The sequence below is a fragment of the Fundulus heteroclitus genome, chromosome 6, assembly GCF_011125445.2.
Source record: "Fundulus heteroclitus isolate FHET01 chromosome 6, MU-UCD_Fhet_4.1, whole genome shotgun sequence".
Classification (NCBI taxonomy): domain Eukaryota; kingdom Metazoa; phylum Chordata; class Actinopteri; order Cyprinodontiformes; family Fundulidae; genus Fundulus; species Fundulus heteroclitus.
The window spans coordinates 8,520,672-8,542,485 of NC_046366.1; the positions used below are offsets into that span (position 1 = coordinate 8,520,672).

At 45.1% G+C, this 21,814-nt stretch overlaps 1 protein-coding gene across 4 annotated transcripts; it reads left to right on the forward strand.

Moving 5' to 3' along the window:
- Nucleotides 1–218: 218 nt before the first annotated feature.
- LOC105930288 (serine/threonine-protein kinase tousled-like 1-B) lies at nucleotides 219–21,800 on the forward strand. 4 transcript variants are annotated; one of them, XM_012868415.3, is made up of 22 exons: nucleotides 221–766; nucleotides 2,444–2,565; nucleotides 4,328–4,396; nucleotides 4,570–4,608; nucleotides 4,754–4,829; nucleotides 4,917–4,960; nucleotides 5,956–6,045; nucleotides 6,144–6,224; nucleotides 6,326–6,418; nucleotides 7,453–7,563; nucleotides 7,893–8,029; nucleotides 8,139–8,330; nucleotides 8,584–8,650; nucleotides 12,348–12,445; nucleotides 13,149–13,230; nucleotides 13,335–13,426; nucleotides 15,877–15,966; nucleotides 16,194–16,363; nucleotides 16,452–16,587; nucleotides 17,631–17,742; nucleotides 17,825–17,932; nucleotides 20,428–21,800. In XM_012868415.3, the coding sequence occupies exons 1-22, from the start codon at nucleotides 640–642 to the stop codon at nucleotides 20,575–20,577; spliced, it is 2,286 nt and encodes a 761-aa protein (XP_012723869.1). In that variant the 5' UTR covers nucleotides 221–639; the 3' UTR covers nucleotides 20,578–21,800. The 4 variants fall into 4 exon arrangements, with proteins under 4 accessions (XP_012723868.1, XP_012723869.1, XP_012723870.1 ...); XM_012868416.3 differs by having other exon boundaries at nucleotides 5,962–6,045; XM_012868417.3 differs by lacking the exon at nucleotides 4,570–4,608.
- Nucleotides 21,801–21,814: the final 14 nt, after the last annotated feature.

The window sequence follows — 21,814 nt, forward strand, 5'->3', positions numbered from 1 at the left end:
CAGAGCACAGGTCTGTTCTGGTGTTTATCCGAAGGGTTCGCTTTATTCGTTGCCCAAAACGTAAACGCGCGGCTTCTCGCTGCCTCTCTTTCTCTGGACGCAGACAACAACTTTCAGCCATTTTCAAGGGATGTTTGTTGTTTGAGCCTGACGAGAGAGAGAGAGCTGTTCCCAGGTCGACGCGGAGCGGTACCTTCCGGTGAACCCAGAGCTAGTTTGGAGGAGGGTAAAATGATCCCAGATCAGTGTCTGTTTTGGTGTCAAGCCTGCTCTCGCGCTGCTCGCCCAGTGAGCTGCAGCCTCGCGATAGCCTCGCCTCACCGACGCTAGAATCAGAGCTTCGCGTGCGAACTGGATGCTGCCGAGAGGCGCGCGCGCTGCGGTCATCATGCAAAGGTTACGTTGGATCCGAGTCAAGAAGCAGTTCCCCCGCAGGACCGTCTCGGGCGACAACATGCGAGCCGTCTAGCGGCGACGAAGACGGGACTGACATCCCCCCCTACTCCCTCCTCCTCACCCTCGCTTTCTGCCGGTGTGTGTTCGGGCTGCGGCAGGTGCCAGAACGATGGACGCGATAAGTTTGGGATTTCCGCAAGCGGCAGTGCGTACGCTGGCTCCTCTCGGCGGTAAAGCGGCTTCATGAGTGTCCAAAGTAACAGTGGAAGTGGTGGTGGAAGTTTGGAGGCGACGCCATCTTGGTCGCAGCTCTCCTCGTCCCCTACGATTTCTCAAAAACACGTAACGGCGACCGCAAAGAGCAAGGAAGGTACTGAACGGCTCGCCGAGGGCTCGACCTGCTCTCGCTTTAATAATAATTTTAAAAAAAGTGTCTTTAATTTTGTCGGGAGACGGAGAGCATTTCGGTGTTTGGAAGCTAACGTTTGCTGAGGCGAAAGGAGAAGGGGAGAAAAAAAAAAGAAAGATGGATGGATGTCAAGTTCACTGATGCCTTGAATTGGAAGCCAAACGTCAGCTGTCAGCTCCGTTTAATGGCAGCTGTAAGCAGCAGCGGGCCGAACCAGCCATGTTTCCTCAAAGGCTGCAGCTAGCTGGCTGGCTTGTTTGTGTAGCTGCCAGGCTGGAGCGGATCAGCGGCGCTGCTCTCCTGTCACTTTGCTACTTAGCTGCATGCATCCATTAATGCACGGCTCTGGACGTCCCTGCCATTATTATCATTATCATTATTATCCACGCAGTGGGCCGTGGGTCTTACTTTTTCAACTAGTTTCTGAATGCCTCTGCGGGCTTTTTGTTTGTCTTTTTATTCGCCTTGTTTTCGACATATTCGGTGGAAAACAAAAGTAATTTACGGACGTGCTGCTGTGTGGACGGATCGATCGTGATAAAGTGGCAACAGCTGGTTTGAATGTTGATCGGTCGGTAATGGGAGATGATCGGCGGGGTTAAAATATCCACACCTTTGCGGTGTTGACAAGCCGATTTCCAGGAAATTGTTTATTTTTTTTAACCACCGAAATCCTGAGCCACTGACAAAAGGGGAAAATCTTATCAACACGAAGCTCCGGCTATGAACCCAAGCCCCTCTCCTGTTTTGTCGGACGGTAACCTCTGCTACGTGCTTCATGGGGCTTTCATAATCTCCATTATGCCTTTTTAAGGCCTGCCCCGGTGCCAGTGGCTGTGTAAAGATGACAGCCTGGAAATGTCCAATAAGGAAACAAACACTTGGAGCAGCAGGGAGCAGAGCAGCTGTGTTACCTCTCCTCTGGGTGGAAACTGGTTATTCCAGATCAAGCCCCTGTCAGACGGCACATATGGGTTTATTTCCACATATGACGGGTCAGACTGAACCAGCACTGATGCCCGTGGTTCCATTTAAAGGTAAATCTGGGCTTTTGCTCAGCCTGAACAGCCTTCTTTTTTTTTTGGACCAGTGTAAGCACCACTGATGCACACATGTAGCATTTCAATGAGACATGCTGTGAAAGGCCTTGTTGTCATCTTTTTTTGTGTGTGTGTTGATCCGATCTTGTCTTAGTCTGGGTTATAATTCTTGGGTATAATTCAAGAGTCTCAGCCTGGCGACGGCTCTGGATGCTCCTTGGGTCTCCGGGTCCGTAAACGTCGCCGTCCGCGTTCAGGCCTGTTGTTTTGACGGCTCAGAGCGATGGTGACTCTGTAGGTTCGCCTGTGGAAAATTTCGGTGCGGACAGACTGGAAGGCTGACTTCACCCGCTCTCGCCTTTTTCGCTTAGCTGACTTCCCAGTGTTGGTGTGACCTTTCAGCTCTGTTTGGAAATGCTCCGACACAGATCTGGCACACAAGAGCCATCTTGATCTTTTAGTTTCACCCGTTTGGTTTTCTCTTTGTTTGCGTCCTGCTGTTGACATTTTCAGGTCCATCTTTTGTCGATGTACTGCAGTTTTTTTTTTCCCGCCGGGCTCGTTGGATATAACAATACCTAATATGCTTTCGTAACAGGAGCAATGGAGGAGCTGCACAGCTTGGACCCCAGGAGACAGGAGCTGCTGGAGGCCAGGTTTACGGGAGCTGTCAGCGGCAACACGGCAGGCAGCACCGGGAGCGCCAGTGGAGGCGCTAAGGTACAAAAACCAAAGCTTTTACTCTGAAACGCAACGATCATCGTTGTTAGACGCACCGATCAGACTTACTGACCGGTGCTGATTTTTTTTTTTTTGTTTCCCGCTGAGATCTGAGCTGCTGATTCTGATTTGTGGTTTTCTTTCTGAGGACTTCCGAACTCGTGTGTGTTCAGAACTTTTTATGGCTCTATATTAATGCAACAAACAGAGAAGCATTGAAAAATCGGCTGGTGGACGCAGTTGGCCCATTTTCAAAATATTAGCAAGAAAATCGTCTTTCTCTGAGTGGTGAATGCACCGTATGCATGATAACACCAAGCGGAACCATTTTCTAAGCCGATGCTGTTACTGAGTTACTGAAAAATGAAATTCAGAGTGGAATTTAAAGGAGGTTGTATTTTCTACCCCGTTATGGGACATGGCTGATATGTTCTAGGGACCAATAGTTTACACAGAACAGTAAGGCCCAATGTATCGCAGCAAAGTTGCACTTTTTTCTAAAGACGGTTTAAAATTTCAACTGTACGTTTTGTCTTTCGTTTCAAACGAGTGAAACACCGACGAGTCTCACAGACGCAGTGTGACCTGATCTCCACTGCTAGCGTAAACAACGAGCTCTCAGCGGGAAGGCTAGGAAGTCATTCCAGATGCTCTTCTTCTCTCTTGTTGTTTTCTGGCTCTCAACCTGAAATCAGGCTCTGTGAAAGTCAGCGTGGAGAAGTCAACTCCGAAATTAGCCGGCATGTTCCGATTGTTTGGAGAAGAATAAAATGTGCAGCTGATTCCTTGGTGGAGGTTGTGGTTTTCAGCTCAGCAGGAAGTGAAGGCATCATAAATCCTCCCCATTGATGCACCAGTGCATACGTCACCGGCCTCCAGCTGATGTTTTTTTTTTTTTTACTAAACTCAAAACAAAAAGTGCACCGCCTGCGAAGGTGTCGACAATTTTCAAGATCCAAAACGTGGATGTTTTCACTTTTGATGCGTTTAATGTTTGAGGGGGAAAAAAGACAAAGTAGGCACAGCTCTCTGGTCAGAGCTGATGAAAGGCAAAGATTTAGATCACGGGCTGATTGATCAGTGCATCGTTAATTATTGATTAATGTCTCTTCAATTTTGGGGACTTGAGCTTTAATTTAAACATATTTGTTGATGCCAAGCACTCTATGACAGAATGGTTTTGGTGATGATCTTTTTTTAAACTTAAAGACAAAGCGATCAGAGGCCTTAGTGGTTATGGGGCTCAAGCAGTACCTGGAAATTAAAGTCTGGGAAGACCCAGCAGTCTGTTTCCTACACGCTTGTTTTACTCCTCAGCTCTTAAAAATGTTGTTCTTTAACTCCTGTAAATCTGTCCTAGATACATGTCACTGTCATTCTAAGGTTTAATGATTAGTTTCCAGACACAACTGTTAGAAAGTTGATCCAACATGTCTCCTAAACGGGCCGGGAGCTCCTTTAATCCCAGAAATAAAAGCCAAGCCCGTGTTCCTCGTGCTGGAAAGGCAGGTTAAAGGTTCCTGTTTTCCTAAAAAGGATTCGGAGTTCCTGGAAATGATCGTGTGTTTGGGACGGGGGGGGCAAGTGACACACCTAATCACTGAGAGTCTGCATTCTTGTCAGGCGTGTTGCACGGCAGGCCTGCAGCCAGCGCTGGTTTCTCTGTGCTGTGCATTCCTGTGAAGTCACTGAGCTTGCACAACACACCTGTACAGACTGTTCCCCCGTTCACCCGTCCTGTGTGTCCTCTCGGTCTGCACAGGGTCTGGCTAATGAGTCCTCCAACCACAGCTATGGAAGCCTGGGATCATCCAGCGACAAGGAGTCCGAGGTAACCCCCCCCCCCCCCCCACACACACACACACACACACACACACACACACAGACACACGCAGAGCAAGGCGTCTGCTGAGTTTAGACCATGCATGTGCAGATAAAATGTTATGCACGACCCTCTTCTCTCCGTCTTTCCCTCCACCTTCTTGTTTCTTTTTCTCTTCCAAGAACTCTGATCTGAAAAGAGGGAGCTCCCCTGCCTACTCAGTATGTACTCTTCCTTCCTGCTGCAACACCCCTTCACTGTGCTCTGCTCTGTTAGGTAAAACACAAGGGATTTATGCTTTTTTTTTATTTTTTTCTTTCCCCCTCCTCCTCCTCCTTTCTTCTTTCATACCATATCGATTGTCAGACCCCAGAGAAGAAGCACTCTGAGTCGTCCAGGGGCCGGAAAAGGAAAGCCGATACCTATTCTGAGAGCAGTCAAGGTATGCTGCATATAAACGGTGGGACTCATGCTAACATAGCCGCCCCACAGCTTCCCTTTAAACGCAGTCCTGTCGTTTGGTTGCCAGGGAAGACCTCGACACGCGGGCCAAAGATCAGTGACTTTTTTGACGTGAGTAGCTCTACTTTTTGTCCGGGATCTGTTATTTTTTTCATGTTTCTGTGCTATAGAACATACAGACCACCACTAACATGTCCAGACTAGAGCATTGGCCAAATTAAGTCAAAAACAGAAGGACAAGGCGACGTTCGCACGGCAGGTCTGGATGCTCAGTGCCTGTTTATTTAATTTATAAAATTTTTTTGGTACGGTGATGATCATTCAAACTACTAATTAAATGCGAGCGGCATCGGATGGTCGTCTGAACCATTCAGGACCCCAAAGTGAACCACGTGCACAGATGACAGAAGAGGACGTCACGCAGCAGCGCACTGTTTACTGAAGTAATGGTGGATGTAATTGTTTCTAGAAGCGTCATAGATCAGAGCGAGAAGAAGAGAGCGGCACAGCGGTGAACGTCGGTCCTGTGGGGAGCGCTAGCTGCTGCTGCTGTGGATGTGTAGTGAGAGCTACACAGACAGTGATGGATGAAATGCGACATGATCGTTCAGACTGCGGATGCTTTGAAAAAATGTCCGGATTAATACCACATATGGAATTGGCCCAATTGGATTTTATTTAATTTTGGGTGGTGGAGAGATCAGAATTGCACCGTTCTTACTGCCATGAGCGAGATCTGGGCGGCATGTGGGCAAAAAGATCGAATTCAGGCTTCCTTCAGTGTGAACGTAGCCAGTCTGAGACCTTCAAATAACAGAAGGTGATTACACGGATCACAGAGCAGGACCAAACTCGGGCTTCTCGCATCCAGGGAGGCGTTCCATTTCTACCAGTACTTCTCACATGTAGCCACAGCAAGTCTTAATGAAGTCAGCCTCTTCATGATGTGCAGTTCTTAAATGATGCTGGATCCAGTTATGACTTTCTTTGCGCCTGCTAGTAGTATTAGAAGATGTCTGTCTGATTTTATTTATTTATTTGAAGTAAATGATTGTTAGAATCTTGATGATCTGAATCTGTGCGTCACGTTCTCCTTCTCTGCAAAGTTTCAGGGTGGAAATGGCTCCAGTCCCGTTAGAGGCCTCCCATCCGCCCGCCGCTCACCCCAGAGCTCGCAGTCTGCACCCGGCTTAATAGTGCGTATTTCCCCGCGGGTTACTTCACGTCAGAGGTTTCCACTCAGTGTGTGTGTGTTTGCACAGCAAGGCTGCAACTGTGTCTTTTGTCCCCGTAGATCCGTCAGAACAGCTCCTCGCCCACCAGTCTGTGTTTTGGGGAGCACAGCCTCAAAGCTTCGCTAAGCAAATGTGTCCAGGTACGAGAACCCCCCCCCCCCCCGACAGCACGATTGTTCTGATGCTTTTGCTCACTGCTGGAGAGAGGACGTCTTGGAAGTAACTCATGGGACTTTTGCAGACGGAGCTGACGGGCCTGAAGCTCGCTGCCCTGGAGAGCAACAAGAGTCTGGACCTGGAGAAAAAAGAAGGGCGAATAGACGACCTGCTGAGAGTGAGTAGCTCTGCTAGCTCCCGTCGGTCGTCTCCACAGCACACGTCCACCGTGGATCCGTCCAGAAACGTGGGCTCCTGCTTCATGAACGCAACGCTCTGCCCTACAAGTTTAATGCTCCGCTTACCAAAAGCTCTCTCAGCACGATGTAGAAATCAGGTCACATACAGCAATTTGGAAAAGTTTTGGCCTCCACCTGTTTCTGCTTTTTAGTCACAGTTAATAGTTTCCGATCATCAAAGCAGTTTTGACACCAGACAAAGATAACCTGAGTAAACACAAAATGATAATGTCATTTATTAAGGAATAAAGCGTTGAAGACGTACCTGGTCTGATAAGAAAGGAGTAATTGTTATATGAGCCTTGGCTGCTAGCTAACATTTACAATAGTTAGATGTGAGTCTTTTTATATTTCTCAACTCTTTGCAGAATTGTTTGGACAATTAACCAAAGCTAACAAGCAAGTTCACCTCTGACTGGCTCAGAAGCACAAAATGAAGGTGTTGGAGCGGCCTAGTCAAAGTCTGGATTTAAATCTGACATGATCATAAAGGTCTCCACCTTAAATAGGTGGAGACCAGTGTGGCTGAATGAAAGCAAAGCTGCAAAGAAAAGCGGGTAAAATTCCTCTGTAGCGATATAAAGACTCACTTCTGGTTATTGCAGATGTTTGCTGACGGTTGTTGACACAGATAAATGTGACGGAAAGCAAAAACTAAAGACGTCTGTTGGGTAGCCATTGCTTTTTCACACGAACATACAGGGAGCCAGTGTAGTCTCCTTCCTTTTGACTTACCAGCTCAACAAAGCGTGGTGCGTACTGTAGCCTTTGGTAAACGTCTACAAGCCAGAGGCATAAAAATGGGCAGATTTTCTATAAAAACGGGCCTCGTTGCTGGTGCAGCTGACGTGGGAATCGCAGGTAGCGTTCTGGTTGAGCGTGGGGCCGCCACCCCAGTCACTAAAGATGGCCTCCATCATGACCTGGGATGGGGGCGCGTTCATGCTGTCCCTCATGTGCTCGTTCCCACCAGGCCAACTGTGACCTGCGCAGACAGATCGATGAGCAGCAGAAGCTCCTGGAGAAATACAAGGAGAGACTCAACAAGTGCATCACCATGAGCAAGAAGCTGCTAATAGAGAAGGTATGGATCCTGTCAGAACTTGCTTATTAAAGATATTTTTGTTTTCAGGATCGGGTTATTATTTTTTTTATTTGTCCAGGTTTTTATTCATACTGAGGTTAGATGAGTTGAAGGACAGAAATATTTCCTAGTATGTGTTCTGCAAAGCATGAAGCGTTACTTATTGCCGTTGTTCTCAGAGGGGACAGATCTATGAGGAGGCGAGGGGCTCCTGAGTGAGCAGCACTTGTTTTCTTTTCAGCTGAAGGAGTAACCCAATCTTCCCTTAGCTCATATTGTTGGGAAACCTCCAGCCGGTCAGTGGGTGAGAGTCTGTTTTGCTCCCCCAGAGCACCCAGGAGAAGCAGTCGAGCCGCGAGAAGAGCATGCGCGACCGCCTCCGGCTCGGACACTTCACCACCGTCCGACACGGCGCGTCCTACACGGAGCAGTGGACCGATGGATACGCATTCCAGAACCTCATCAAGTGAGGATTCCCATCAAACCGTTGACCTTTTGTTTCCGTTTCAGCCGTGCTTTCTGTGCTTTGCTTCACGCGAGCGTTTTTTTCCTGTTCTCCCCCGTGTGCTGCTCAGGCAACAGGAGAGCATCAACCAGCAGAGGGAGGATATCGAGCGGCAGAGAAAGCTGCTGGCCAAGAGGAAACCGCCGAACCCAGCGTCTCCCTCTCTGTCGCTGGCCTCCACGTCTGAGCCCAAACAGCGCAAAACTAAAGTGGTGAACGGCAACGATTCCGACCCCTTCCTGAAGCCCTCTCTGCCCCAGCTGTGAGTCCACAGAAATAACCGCGTGCTGTAAATGGAAGATGCTGGACTGTCCAGAATGCGGTGGCAGGTTGTCACCTATTTATACACCTTTGACAGAGTTAAAGGCGCACAGACCAAATTATGCCCCTCTGCTGCCGAAGGGCTTCAGGCTGAACTGACCTTTTAAATTTATCGGCCGCTTCAAACTGTAATTTACCCCGAGTAGGTTTTTACATTATTCAACTGATACAGTCTGACTTTAATGTGTTGACAGGCTGACCCTCGCTGAGTACCACGAGCAGGAAGAGATCTTCAAGCTTCGGCTCGGACACCTAAAAAAGGTCAGTGGCTAATTAGAAGAAGATCAGAGTCTAAATAAAGCGTCCTGTGGGGACGGCAAATGTTCACTCCAACTCTCTAAGGGCTCTTCAATTTTCTCTACATGATAACATTTTGGTTTAAGAGCTTAAAGTACTGGTGTCCAAAGCTCCCTACGTAAATCATTTCTGTTGCAGGCGTTTTGTCTTCACTTTACCTTTGTTACGATTAGTCTATAAAGATGCGACACGCTGAGTAATGCACCGATCAGCTCTGGGCATGCAGAGAAAGAACTAGATCAGCGATGCCTCTTGATTTGGTCCTTGCTTTTATTCTCGTTTTTAAAAAAAAAAAAATGGGTTCATTAGTGACAGCTGTCTGTTTCCCATCCTTCCTCTGACTGTGGGAAACTCTTAGGAAGGCGACCAGAAAATAAACGCACGTTCCCACTAATGAAGCTGATATTATTGCTAGTAGTATATAGGGCTGGGCAATATGGATTAAAAAATAAATCTCAGATTTTATCATACCAAATCAGATTAATCGATTTTTTTTCCCCCTCCTTTTTGTTTCATTAAAAGAAATTATTTTAAAACCTTGCTTTTATATCAAGAATTCCGTCAGGGAGTTGACCTGAATTCAAAGTGCAACTAAAAACAAGCTGTGAAACATGCTTGTAAAACAAGATGGCAGCCGTGCCATTATAAACAATGAAAATATAACAAAACATTTGCTGCTAGTGGTATTACACATTGAGCTAAGAACAGACGTCACTGCACTTGTGAACTTCAAACTAAGTTAAAAAAAGTAAATAAGTAAATTAAGTACCTCGTATTATGGTAAAAAAAAGTTTTCACTAAACACTATTTTGACAATACATTTGCCTAAACATAGATTCAGCATCACATGCTGTTCTCTTCATGGAAACCCAATGAGTGTATTGCAACTCATGTTCAGGACTAATGAAGCTGATATTATTGCTAGTAATATAGGCCGTTGTTGTAGAAGGAGGCGATGACTCCATTGCCTCTGCCTGCAGAACAAATCTTCACCAGGATTTTTTTTCTTTTCAGCGTAGCGGCAGACGACTGTTGGTGGCGGTGGGGGTGTGCCGGTGTGTCGTTCCCGCAGCACAGCGTTGCGTAGTGCAGCTCGAAGGGGGCTAGCTAATAACAGCTAGCGTTAGCCTATGATGCTCAGGAGGTTCATACACGTTAAAGTAGGGCTGGACGATATAGAAGAAAAGTGTATTGATAGAAAAAAAACCCACATTGATCGATAATTATCAAAAAGATTTAAAAGCCTATTTTAAGTGCAGCCCTGGCCATTTTATAGTATTGATAAATTATCTACTTTTAATAAAGAACACACAAACACTGAATTCCAATTAAATCTAAAATTTAACCAACTTTTTTTTTTTTAGCTATAACTGATTTTTTTTTTTTCTTTTTTAGTGGTAACTAAAAAATCCCACCATTTTTTAGTGGTCTGGCATGTCAGCAGTTCAGTAACGAGCCACTCACCGATGTAGACGGAGCCCAGGACACTGGAGCTGAGGCCAGTGACTGAACGCTGTGGCTTTCACGATGTTAGCGCCGCTATCAGTTGTGATGCACACGAGTTTGTCTTCATTCAGACTCCAGTAATTCTGCCAAGCCTTTTGAGAAAAGCAAGCTGTTTCTAGACATTTACTTCTCAGCTTCCATCCTCTGTCTATGTAGGGAATTTAAAGGCTGAGGTAGGGCTCTGATGTGCGACTTGACCAGAGGTCCGACGTTGTGGCGTGCTAAGACACAGACTGCGTCTCATTTTGCACTGATTCCCTGCTCTCACTGTACATGTTGGGCAGCGCTATGTCAGAGAAATACTTGTGGCCCGGCACTTCATATCGTGGATCAAGAGTGGCGAGAAGCTGTTTGAAGGCAGGTTTTTCAGCTGCAGACAACGGCAGCATATCCATCGCCATGAAGCATGTTCCTGCATGGGTGATGTCCTCACTTTGTCATATTTGTCGCAAAGAAGGAAGCCCAGTTTAGCTCGCTTTGCCTGCTTTGTTCTGCCAGAAGTTCCAGATGTTTCCCCGTCAGACGTGGAGCCGCACCGGGGCCGACCCGGCTCGTGCTGCTGCGGGTGTGATAAAACAAGTTGGTTGTGATACCAGACTTTGATTTTACCGATTCCCTGCAAATGGTTTACGTAGTGTAGCAACAACACTGCAAAAAGGGAACTAAAAGTAGGTAAAATCCTCTTTAAATTAGTGTCTTTTTCATTGATTTGAGCTGGTAAATCAGACTATTTGCCAACTGAATAAGATCTTTGCACTTAAAATAAGAACAATTCATCTCCATCATCTTATTTAAAGTGCAGGATGTCTAACTATCTTATTTTAGGGGTAGAAATTCTCATTCCATTGGCAAATAGTCTCATGTAGCTGCTCAAATCAAGTAAAAATTATACTAATTTTAAGAACATTTTGCTTACTTTTAGTTTCCTTTTTGCAGCAAATCTACATGATAGGCTACAATGAAAAGGAAGGAAAACTGTGTTTCTATATCAAACTTTTATAGGTCTCTCTTTTTTTTCTATTGCGCCACACGTCTACTGATCGATATATATTATTGAATTATTCAGCGTGACTGACAACCTTCAGCGTAACGCTCCAACAGGCTGAAATGCTTTTGGCTGGACCGGTTGCAGGCAGCTGTCCTGGTTTGAAACAAGGGTGGAAACAAAAGCTCCATATTTATACGTTAAGATGAGAAAATCAAGCACCCATTTTTAACGCCTCCATAATACGTGCTGCAAAAGTGTTCTTACACCTTTTCACCTTTTACCAAGTAACAAACACTAACTTAAATGTTTTTATTTGAGATTTTATATGATGGAGCAACACAAAGGAGCACATGTTTGTGAAGTGGAAGGAAAACGATACATATTAAAATAATAAATACAAATCTTAAAGTGGAGGCCAAGTTCATTAATTTTAAAGATTTGGGGGTTGGGGGAGTTCAGCATTGTAGCATTTCAGAAAGTGAAACTCATTGTATAGATTTGCTACACATGGAGTGAAGGATTTCAAGCTTTTATCTCTTGTAATTTGGATGAATGTGGCTTACAGAGAATGCCAACACAAGAGGCTGAGGAAAGCTTTGCTGGTTTAGAGTTAATTAGCTGATGAGGGTGGGCCACCAGGAGCTTCCAATAATTAACCTGTTTATAGTATTCTAATTTACTAAAACACTGAATGTTGGGGTTTCATTGTCTGCAAATCATAATCAGCAAAATTACAATAAATAAAGGCTTGAAATGCTTCCCTCTGTGTGTGTAATAATTCTGTATGAGCTTCACTTCCTGAAATGAGGGGAAAAAAACCTTTAACCTTTTCATAAAACTTAAATTTCTTAGCTGTAGCTGTGCAAAGGTGGTAACGACATACGGTAACAAACCTGCAGCTCTAATTGGAGTGAAAATAATGAATTATACAAAGTATTGACTCAGGGGGACAAGATACAAATAGATTATTTAAAAAAAAAAACTAGGAAAACGATGCAAATCCTGTGAGCTTTGTGGTTTTGAGTGATAGGGAGAAAGTGCTGAAGGGTCACCTTTGCAAGGCACCATCGTTTTAGAGTTGGAGATCTCAGATGGAGTTATAAATTGTGTGTTTTTTCAGTGCAGTAAATGTTTAAAGTGGACTGTGTGTGTTTCATGTCGGGTCAGGAGGAAGCTGAGATCCAGGCGGAGCTGGAACGGTTGGAGCGGGTGAGGAACCTTCACATCAGGGAGCTGAAGAGGATAAACAACGAGGACAGCTCGGCGTAAGTCTGCTACAGACGAGCTGCTAATGGGCAACATTAGAAACAACGCGTCACGTCATTTTAATCCTAAACGTCATATTCCGTGTTATACGACTCCATAATTAGACGGTTCATACTCAGAGTTGTTTTAAATCCAGCGTAGCGCCTCGTTTGGAGCAGAACAGCATTACTGGGTCGTCCTCGACGTCGAGATGGGTTCAGACTTACATTTTGTCGTCTTGATGTGCTCTTCAACTCATTTTTAGATAAACCCATTTTAAACAGATTTTAGTGCATTATTCATAGCTGCTCCAAATGTGCCCACACCATGAATATAAAACGCAGCGAGCTGACGAAAAAGAGCTAGTTTGGCTCTTATGAAATGTGCCGTCCGCCACCTGCAGCGGAGCAAGCAGCTTTCAGAGTCTATCAGGGAATCTAATGAGGGAGTCGAGCTAAAAGCTGCTCAGAGGAGGCGCTGATCAAGATGGAGATGGATAAGGGCTGCTCTGAGCCAGAAGGGAGATGCTTTGTTTCCTCTGCACCGTGACATCTTAGCGATTGCCGTCAGTAAAGACGCTGACTACTAAGACGTGCTCCGCACAGCCTCGTCTGATAACAGTCCCAGCCTTTATGTAGCCATGCCAGGTGCAGCAGTCGCTGTTTTTTTATTTTATTTTTTATTTGTCTTAACTTTGTTTCTAAAATCATCTTCCTCACTCAGTTTCAAAGACCATCCCACCCTGAACGAGCGCTACCTGCTGCTGCACCTGTTGGGCCGGGGCGGCTTCAGCGAAGTCTACAAGGTACCGTCCGCTCAGCCGGCGTAACGTTCTCCGCCCTTTTCTCCCTCGCTGGCTGAGGTGCGTTCAGAGACGACGTGTCTGTGTCCCTGCTTTGTCACATGTAGGCATTTGACCTGTTTGAGCAGCGCTACGCCGCCGTCAAAATCCACCAGCTCAACAAGAACTGGAGGGAGGAGAAGAAGGAAAATTACCACAAGTAGGTCTCTGCACACACGTGGCTGTCAGTCAGCTCAGGGCCTTTCACACAGGCATGCTGCCTTCCTACTTCCCCCACGTTTTGTCACATTACAAGCCAAACATCTGAGAACGGTGCCGTGTTTTATTCACTCGGCTCCCTTTGTTCTGATGCCCCCAAATAAATAACACACAGAGGCAAGGCAAATTTATTTATATAGCACAATTCAGTACAAAGACAATGCAAAGTGCTTTACATGATAAAAATATAGCAAAATAAAACAGAATAAAAGCAAGTAGGAATAAATTATAGATAGAAAATAGAACAAAAAAGTGGTGATTCAGTTAACTAGGACAGTTGAAGGCAATTTTAAACAAATGTGTTTTTAATCTTGATTTAAAGGAACTAAGGTTTTCCACATCTTTACAGTTTTCTGGAAGTTTGTTCCAGATAATTGGAGCATAGGAACTAAATGCTGCTTCTCCTTCTACAAAGGCAACCTAACTTATTAAAGCAAGTCCATCCTGTGTGTAATTAAATCTGCGGAGGCCTCTTGGTTAAATATCGGAGAACAGCATCATGAAGACGAGGAACTCGGCAGACGGCTCAGGGAGAAAGTTCTGAAGTTCAAAGCAGGTTTAGGTGATTTTTCTTAAAAACAAAAGTTTGGATTCTGCAATTCTGCCGAGGCGTGTCCGCCCGGCCAGACCGGCAGCAGGGGGAGCGTCAGTCAGAGGAGCCCAGAGGCGCCGTGGTATTCCAGGAAGCGCTGCAACCGGAGGTTTGTTTCGCTTTTGATTTGGTTGAAATGTAAAACAAAAACTAAAACCGCCGGAACAAGAATAAAGTGTCCGATTAGCATCAGGAGAACGCCATCTGTCTAATCTCCCTGTAATTTATTCTGAATTTAAGCACTGCGAAGCTGAAGTAGGTGGATGTGCCGCTGCCCTAACAGGGAATTGTTTTCCACAGAATCCATGAACGTTACTTCAGACCCGGTCTTTTAATCACCACCGAGCAATGTTTACCTCCTGTTTCCCAGCTTCTGGTGCGAGCGACGGATCAGCTGATCCGGATCATGGAGCCTCCACAAGCACCACTAGTTGTTTACAACAGGGATACGGGAAATTACTCGTGCAGTTGGATTCTTTGCCTACACTACAGTCCTTCATAAAAACTAGGGCTGAACAATTAATCGCATTTTCAATATAATCGTGATTTAAAAAAACGCAATTTCCAAATCGCAGAGGTCTGCAATTTTTGGCTCTGTAACAATTAGGGAATTAGACACGTCCATTAGGTGTTGGTAAAAAATTAAAGTGGGTTTGCCTCCACATGGAAGGGAAGACAGTTGCAGCAGTGAGATAATCTATTTTTATTACTTGTTTTAGAGTTTATATAATCATACATAGCATTAAGTACAGGTCAATCAGTTTAATACATAGACTTGCTTGTTGGTTGCACTTTATGTTCAACAAGGATTGATGTCCAAATCAACTAAAAGCTGTTCTCTTGAATAATATTCTGATTAATAGAAACATTAAAAGTTCTTGTTTTGAATAGTCCTTGTTTACAAATGTCTTTAGACGCCATTTTTGTTGCTTGTGGTTAACGCAGAGAAAAGTCAAAATTGCAATTTTGGTTGAAATATATCGTAGGCAGAACGCAATCATTTCTGCTCTGAGTTTAGATGCTGCGGGTCTTTTAGCAACTAATCTGCACAGCGAGGAAACAAAATGATTTGTTGTTTGTATATGTTTAAAAAGACATGATAAATTAAACTGGAAAAAAAAATCGCATTAAATCGCAATATTAAGAAAACAAATCGCAATTAGATTCTTTTGCAAAATCGTTCAGCCCTAATAAAAAACACAGACTAAAACAGGGAGAGGGAAAAACAGAGGGTGGTGGAAAGGCAAAGCGGTTCTTTTACCGATCCAGTTAAAAACGGGCGCAGGGAGATGGTCCAGCATATTCAGGAGGTAAAAACCTGCCCTGGTGACGGCGTACGCCTGAACCCACCGTAGCATTTGTAGCGAGGCTTGAACATGGCTGCCGGCAGACGCTGATAGGCAAAGACGAACGGCCAAAAGGCGATTCCACAAAGCAGCGACTGTAGGAGCTAAATGCATAAGCGCGCCATGCTGTTCACATGCTGATAACCTCGCATCGTTTCTCTTCCACGTCCCGGCTATGGAGCACTCTGCGTTGAGAAATCGCATGAAATCACAGTGAAATCCACAGTTCTTCTTTAATGTGACAAAATGTTAAACCTGTCTGGATCCACACAAGCCCACAGTCTGAGGGGAAGCGTGCCGTTGGTTGTGACGATAACGACCGGGCACGTTGTTGTTGTTGTTGATGAGTCTGCTGCCAGATGACATTGGATCCACGCTGACGTCGCGTCTAAACGCCTCAGAGAGGAAAACACTTGTGGTGTCGCTCACCCTTTGACTCGTCTTCCTTCCCAGGCACGCATGCAGAGAGTACCGGATACACAAGCAGCTGGACCATCCCAGGATAGTCAAGCTCTACGACTACTTCTCCCTGGATACCGACACGTGAGTTTACCTCTGCTGGTGTTGTTACCAGAATAGATTTTAGGTAAACTTCGTACGCTTTTCTGTGAGCTAAAGCCGTGAAAGGCCTGCCTCTGACTTCTGGCCTCCAGAAGGTGAACCCTGCTTTCTAACGCGGTCCGTCCGGCTCTAGAGAGACGAGTTGGAGCGCCGTTTGCTTTCCGTTCCTGAGCGAGATGCACTCTCCTGAACAAAAGCCTTTTTTTCAGGTTCTGCACTGTTCTGGAGTTCTGCGAAGGGAACGACCTGGACTTCTACCTGAAGCAGAACAAGCTGATGTCGGAGAAAGAGGCCCGCTCCATCGTCATGCAGATCGTCAGCGCGCTGCGCTACCTCAACGAGATCAAGCCGCCCATCATCCACTATGACCTCAAACCAGGTGCCCGTCACGTCCTTTCAGCGCCGAACCGAGCCACGGGTCCTCCTGTCCCCCCCCCCTCTGAGTCTAACTGTGATTTGCTCTGCAGGAAACATCTTACTGGTGGACGGTACCGCGTGCGGGGAAATCAAAATCACAGACTTTGGTTTGTCCAAGATAATGGACGACGACAACTATGGCGTTGATGGGATGGACCTGACGTCGCAGGGTGCCGGGACCTACTGGTGAGACACGCAGCAGCTAAAACTAACGCAGCGCCTTGCAAAAGTATTCATACCCCTTTTGGCATTTTTAATCCCCAAACTTAAGCTTAATTTTTGGAGGGAGAAGAACTACAGAGAAAGAAAAAGGAAACAAATTGAAATCTAAGACCATCGGGGGGCAAATAAATTCAGGGCTTTTAACTTAAATACCCTTTAAAATGAGGTCCAGCTGCTGCTAGACGTCTAAATATAGTCTACCTGTGTTATTTAATCTCAGTAATAAAACGGTCATTCTGTGAAGACCCCTTATGAGATCTATTGGAGAACATTGGTGAAGAACACGGCAGACGGATCAGTAAATAAAGTACAAGGCTGGGTCATGAAACATTACCCCAGCTCTGAGTATCTCACAGATAAATCCCGTATATTAAAATGGAAAGACATGGACACAACGGGAATATAAGGACTCTGGTATTACAGATTGTGAATGTAATCGGAAATTGCTGTATTTTATTTATTTCCTAATTTTTGGTCTGTGGAAAGATGATAATATTATATATGTTTATATAATATATTTTCTTGTAAAATTCTCTTTAGAGTGGCGTACTTCTTTTGACCTCTTCTTCATCAGTTTCTCCTGTCTTTAGAAACAAACTTTATTTGTGAATGAATAAAATAAATGAAGTCAAGTATCTCCAGCTCCATCCACAGTGGGGAGTTTTTTTTTTTTTTTTAAATCTGGTTTTGTAAAGATGGGCCTATGATCTGCTCAAACGTGCTGCTTGTGCAAAAACCTTGAGACGAGGGTCCTAGGAGGGCAGGGACACTAAAAAAGACCGGTCAGAATGACGCGGTAGGAGTCCAGGCCTCAACCCGACTAATAATCTGCGTGCATGTTGAAACATTTGCGGTTGTAAGAAAGAAAAGTGAAAATGTTCCAGGGGTACAAATGTAAGACACTGTTTGTTGCTGTAAACCTAATTAAGAGGCTGCGACCTAACATTAAAAAACTAAGCTTACTCGTGTGAACGTGTCTGTAAATAAGTGTCTGTGCTCATGTCCAGGTACCTCCCTCCAGAGTGTTTTGTCGTGGGCAAAGAACCGCCCAAGATCTCCAACAAGGTGGACGTCTGGTCCGTGGGAGTGATCTTCTTCCAATGCCTCTACGGACGCAAGGTACGCCAGAGGTCCCCCGTCCTCCCTGGCTTTAGTCTAAGACTCTGGACCGGGCGTGAGTTCTCCGCTTTTGTTTCCACAGCCGTTTGGTCACAATCAGTCGCAGCAGGACATCCTCCAGGAGAACACCATCCTCAAAGCCACAGAGGTCCAGTTTCCAGCTAAACCCCAGGCCAGCACAGAGGCCAAGGTGACGCACTCCTCCAGACCCGGGCCCGGTTCTGTGCTTTACTGCCGCCGCTGTTTCTGCTTCACAAGTCATCAGGGCAGCTTTTTAAATGCTGCAGGGACGCGGTTAAAGCAAGCTAGTTACAGCCTTTGTAGTCTCTCGCTAGCATTTGTATCAAAAAGCAATATTTGACACGATAAGCAACGTTATTCAGTTCTAATCAGCTGTAACAACTGAATCAATAGACAGATTGTCTATCATGATTATAACCCATTTCCTTTCTCCGTTTTAGTCTAAACTAGAACGTTGTGGCTTTGCTTTCATGCCGTGGTTCAGCCAACCTCTCAGATCCTGGTGCAGTGAAATGCAAAATGTCTGAGACCGACTAAAGCAGCAGTTTTCCACTTTATCTTCTTCTAAGTCCTGGGAGTGAAATGCTTCTGGTTGTTATAAAAGTGGGTTAAGTTGTGTAATCCCAGGTGTGAGGAAGGGCGGTTTGTCATCATGCTGCATCTGACTTCTGCTTATTGACCAAAAAGCAGTAAAGCAAAAACAGAAAAACGTCCTGCATTAGAAGCAACACTTGACTTCTTCTCTGGCTTTAGATTTTAAACGCTGGAGCTCGGAGGTAACAATTATCTGAAGCTTACTTGCAGAAGCAGAGTTCATCTTCAGCCTTCTCCTCAGGCCCAGCCTCCAGATCTCTACCTGACCCATACGTGTTCAGCTTTTGCGCTTCTCTCTGTCTTACTGTGCAGCCTCTGTTGGTAAAAGTGTTAATTCATATCCTCTCCTAAAGTATTCAGTGAACAGCCTTTGCACAGGGCTTAGCACATAGATCTGGTTTTGTGGCTCATAACTGTAAATAGTTTAGTTGGGTGGGACCTAATTCCCACATCTCAGTTTTACCTTCCAAAGTAAAACCTCCTGGGCTCAGTATCTGTGTTTTTCAGTGACTGGCTTAGGGCTGGCCCACAAATCTGTTTAATCGATTAATTTGAATTAACAGAATTTAATTTTGCACTCATTGGAAGATTGAAGAGAACAGCAGTCAATGCTTTAGGAAAATATATTGTAAAGGTTTTTAAGGCTGGTTTGACGTTAAAGTGAAGTGTAATAGCACTAGCAGCAAGCATTTAGTTATATTTTCATTGTTTACAAGGCAGGGCCGCCATCTTGTTTTACAGGCATGTTTCACTGCTTGTTTTTAGTTGCTCTTTCAATTCAATCTCCAATACACAAGGCTTGAAATAAAAGCAAGTTTTAAAATAATTTCTTTAATTTCTTATTGTGAAATGGAAAGGAGGGAAAAAAAACGATTAATGGGGTTTGTTATAATAGAATGGGAGGTTTTATTTTTAAGCTGTATCGCCGAGCCCTGAAGAAGCACAGAGACGTGAAGTTCTGATGCAGTTTCTGTGGATCTGTTCATGTTGTTTGATGCAAACGCTTAATTCATCCCACAGACTGGGCTGTCATTTAAAGGCTAGTAGTTAGAAGACAATCATTTATTTGGGTTTGAAAGATGGATTTTTAAATGTTATTTGGAAAAGTGGGTCTGAAAATTGATTTTTTTTTTTTTTTTTTTTTATTGAGTAATGTGTAAAACCCCTGATGTTTAGCTAATATAAGTTTGGAGTTAGAGTTCACACCAAACACCTGAAGTATTTCTGGACATGTTTCAGGCCGTTCTTGTGTTTTCTATCACTTTAATCCGTTCTGTCTGTTGAGCAGGAAAACCTCCTCTAATCATTACAACTCCACCACCGTACCTAATAATAGTCCTCTTACACTATATGCTCCACTTTACTCGGCCAGATTCTGAGATAATTGTGATCAGAGCTCTTTTATTTCTCTAGAATAAAAACTCATTCCTCCCGCTTTGTCAGAGTAGCAAAGAACTTTAGCTCAAACTGGTCAGTTTTGGCTAGAGACATTTTTTTTTTTCTCCATTTAAACGCCACTAAATTCATCATCTTAGTAGCTAGATTTCATTTTTTATTAGAGTATAATTAGCCGTGGCAACTTTCTAACCACTGCATTCATGCTTCTTGCAGCTTTGTATGCCGACCCAAGCAGATGCCTGGAAGTGTTAGCTGTAGTCGCATTACAAGGTTATAAAGGTTACTTTAAGGTAGTTCAGTTTAGCAGCAACTCTCACATTCAGACCAACGTCTCAACTAACCAGAACCATTCAGTTACAGGAAGCAGTGCTCAGCGTTCGCCAGGCTTCACAGATCTCATCAAATCAAGACAAGAGGAGCGCAGCGCTTAAAAATAGGATAAATATATGAGAAATAAGACTTAAAATGATCCAGACTTGAGCAAATCTGGTAATGGTGTGTTCAGGGTGGCGTTCACCTTGAACACATCAGGAACTGTTTTATGGGGTTAAAAGTGTGTAAACTTTTTTTTTTGTTCCCCTTCATGGTAGCTTCATGGCTCTACTTCCTGTCGATCTATTACTTTGCCTGAAATCTGGTGTCTTGCTAAACAAACCCGTCTGTGTCCTGCAGGCGTTTATCCGGCGCTGCCTGGCCTACCGCAAGGAGGACCGCTTCGACGTTCACCAGCTGTGCTCCGACTCCTACCTTCTTCCTCACATGAGACGTTCGAACTCCTCCGGCTCGCTGCAGTCCTCCGCCTCAACCGTCGCCTCCTACTGACTCCACGCAGCGACGGGGCCCTCAGGTCCATCCTAAAACAGCGTCGTCGCAGTCGGAGGATTAGAAATGTGGACTTTTTTTTTTTTTCCCCCCTGCCAGAGACGTTCCAAGAACGGAGAATTTAGCAGCCAGACGGTGGGAGGAGGAGCTGGGTGCTGCGTTTGACAGAACGGCGCCCTTGAACTCTGAGAGATGGGGCCGAGTAGAAAAGACTGAAACGGAGGAGATGAGCAGCGCCGCCTTGTCCTGGGTCCGGAACAGAGAGCGAACCAAGTGTTTCTGCTTTAACCCTTAGAAAATCTGAAACCAGTATATGACCTCCTCTAGTTGCACTCTCCCAACCCGCTCTCTTCATCTCTACGTACACATATAATAATAATAATAATAATAATCTAGCTAACCAGATGACTATAACACCTAGCATTTGTGAGCAGCAGTGGGTGTGGAAACAACTCATTTCAGAAGGATGGCTGCATCTGACGGCGTTTTCCTCTGCACGCAACAGGGACTCCGTCTGAAGCTGACGTTGGACCCTCGGTGGGACTGACTTTGCACTTCCGGTCCAGGTCTCCGCGGTCCAATCAGAAGCGTTTTCGGCTCTGCAGAAGGTGGAACCGCGCATCCCGTCTTAAAGCTTTTATTTTACCGTTGTTCAGGCGAAAATGCGAATGTCTTAGAGCGACGCGGCGGGAGACGTGGCCGAGGACTCGCTGCAGATCAACGGAGGCTGCCGTCGGGGATTGGTTGTACATTTCCTGTGCAGGAGACATTACTCACTATAGCAGATATATTATAACAAGGCGTTTCCTTGCTTTCTAAGTGTCTCCGTCCGGGTTTTTTTTTTTGTTGTTTTGTTTTCCCCCCTCTGAAGCTGTTCTCAGTTTGCTGCTATGAATGTTGCTTTTAGTTTATTTTAACACGTGAATGAGTTTCACCTTCGCAATCGATGCATACTTGAACTTTACGAGGAAATTTCCAGAGCCTGTGTTGTTTGGAAGGAATGCCTGATTTATTATTTTTTTCTTCTTGTTCAGCCAACATCCATCGTCTCCTCAGACCTCTGTTTGTTTCATGACTTAGAAGACCTTGTGTGCTGTGTCGTGAGGAGTATCCCCACCTGTCCATGCCGCAGGAGGCGAGGAAAGTTACTGCGTTATTAACTTCAGCTGGAGAACAAATATCCAAACTGTTTGTCATGGTGTAAATAAAAGCTCTGACCTGTACGATCCTGTGACGT

What these genes read in the sequence shown, in the direction of transcription:
- LOC105930288 (XM_012868414.3), top strand. Translation starts at nt 640, where the DNA reads ATGAGTGTCCAAAGTAACAGTGGAAGTGGTGGTGGAAGTTTGGAGGCG. An exon ending in GCGCCAGTGGAGGCGCTAAG is followed by an intron (nt 2,566 to 4,327) that starts GTACAAAAACCA and finishes CGGTCTGCACAG; the next exon opens with GGTCTGGCTAATGAGTCCTC. An exon ending in GGCTCGGACACCTAAAAAAG is followed by an intron (nt 8,651 to 12,347) that starts GTCAGTGGCTAA and finishes ATGTCGGGTCAG; the next exon opens with GAGGAAGCTGAGATCCAGGC.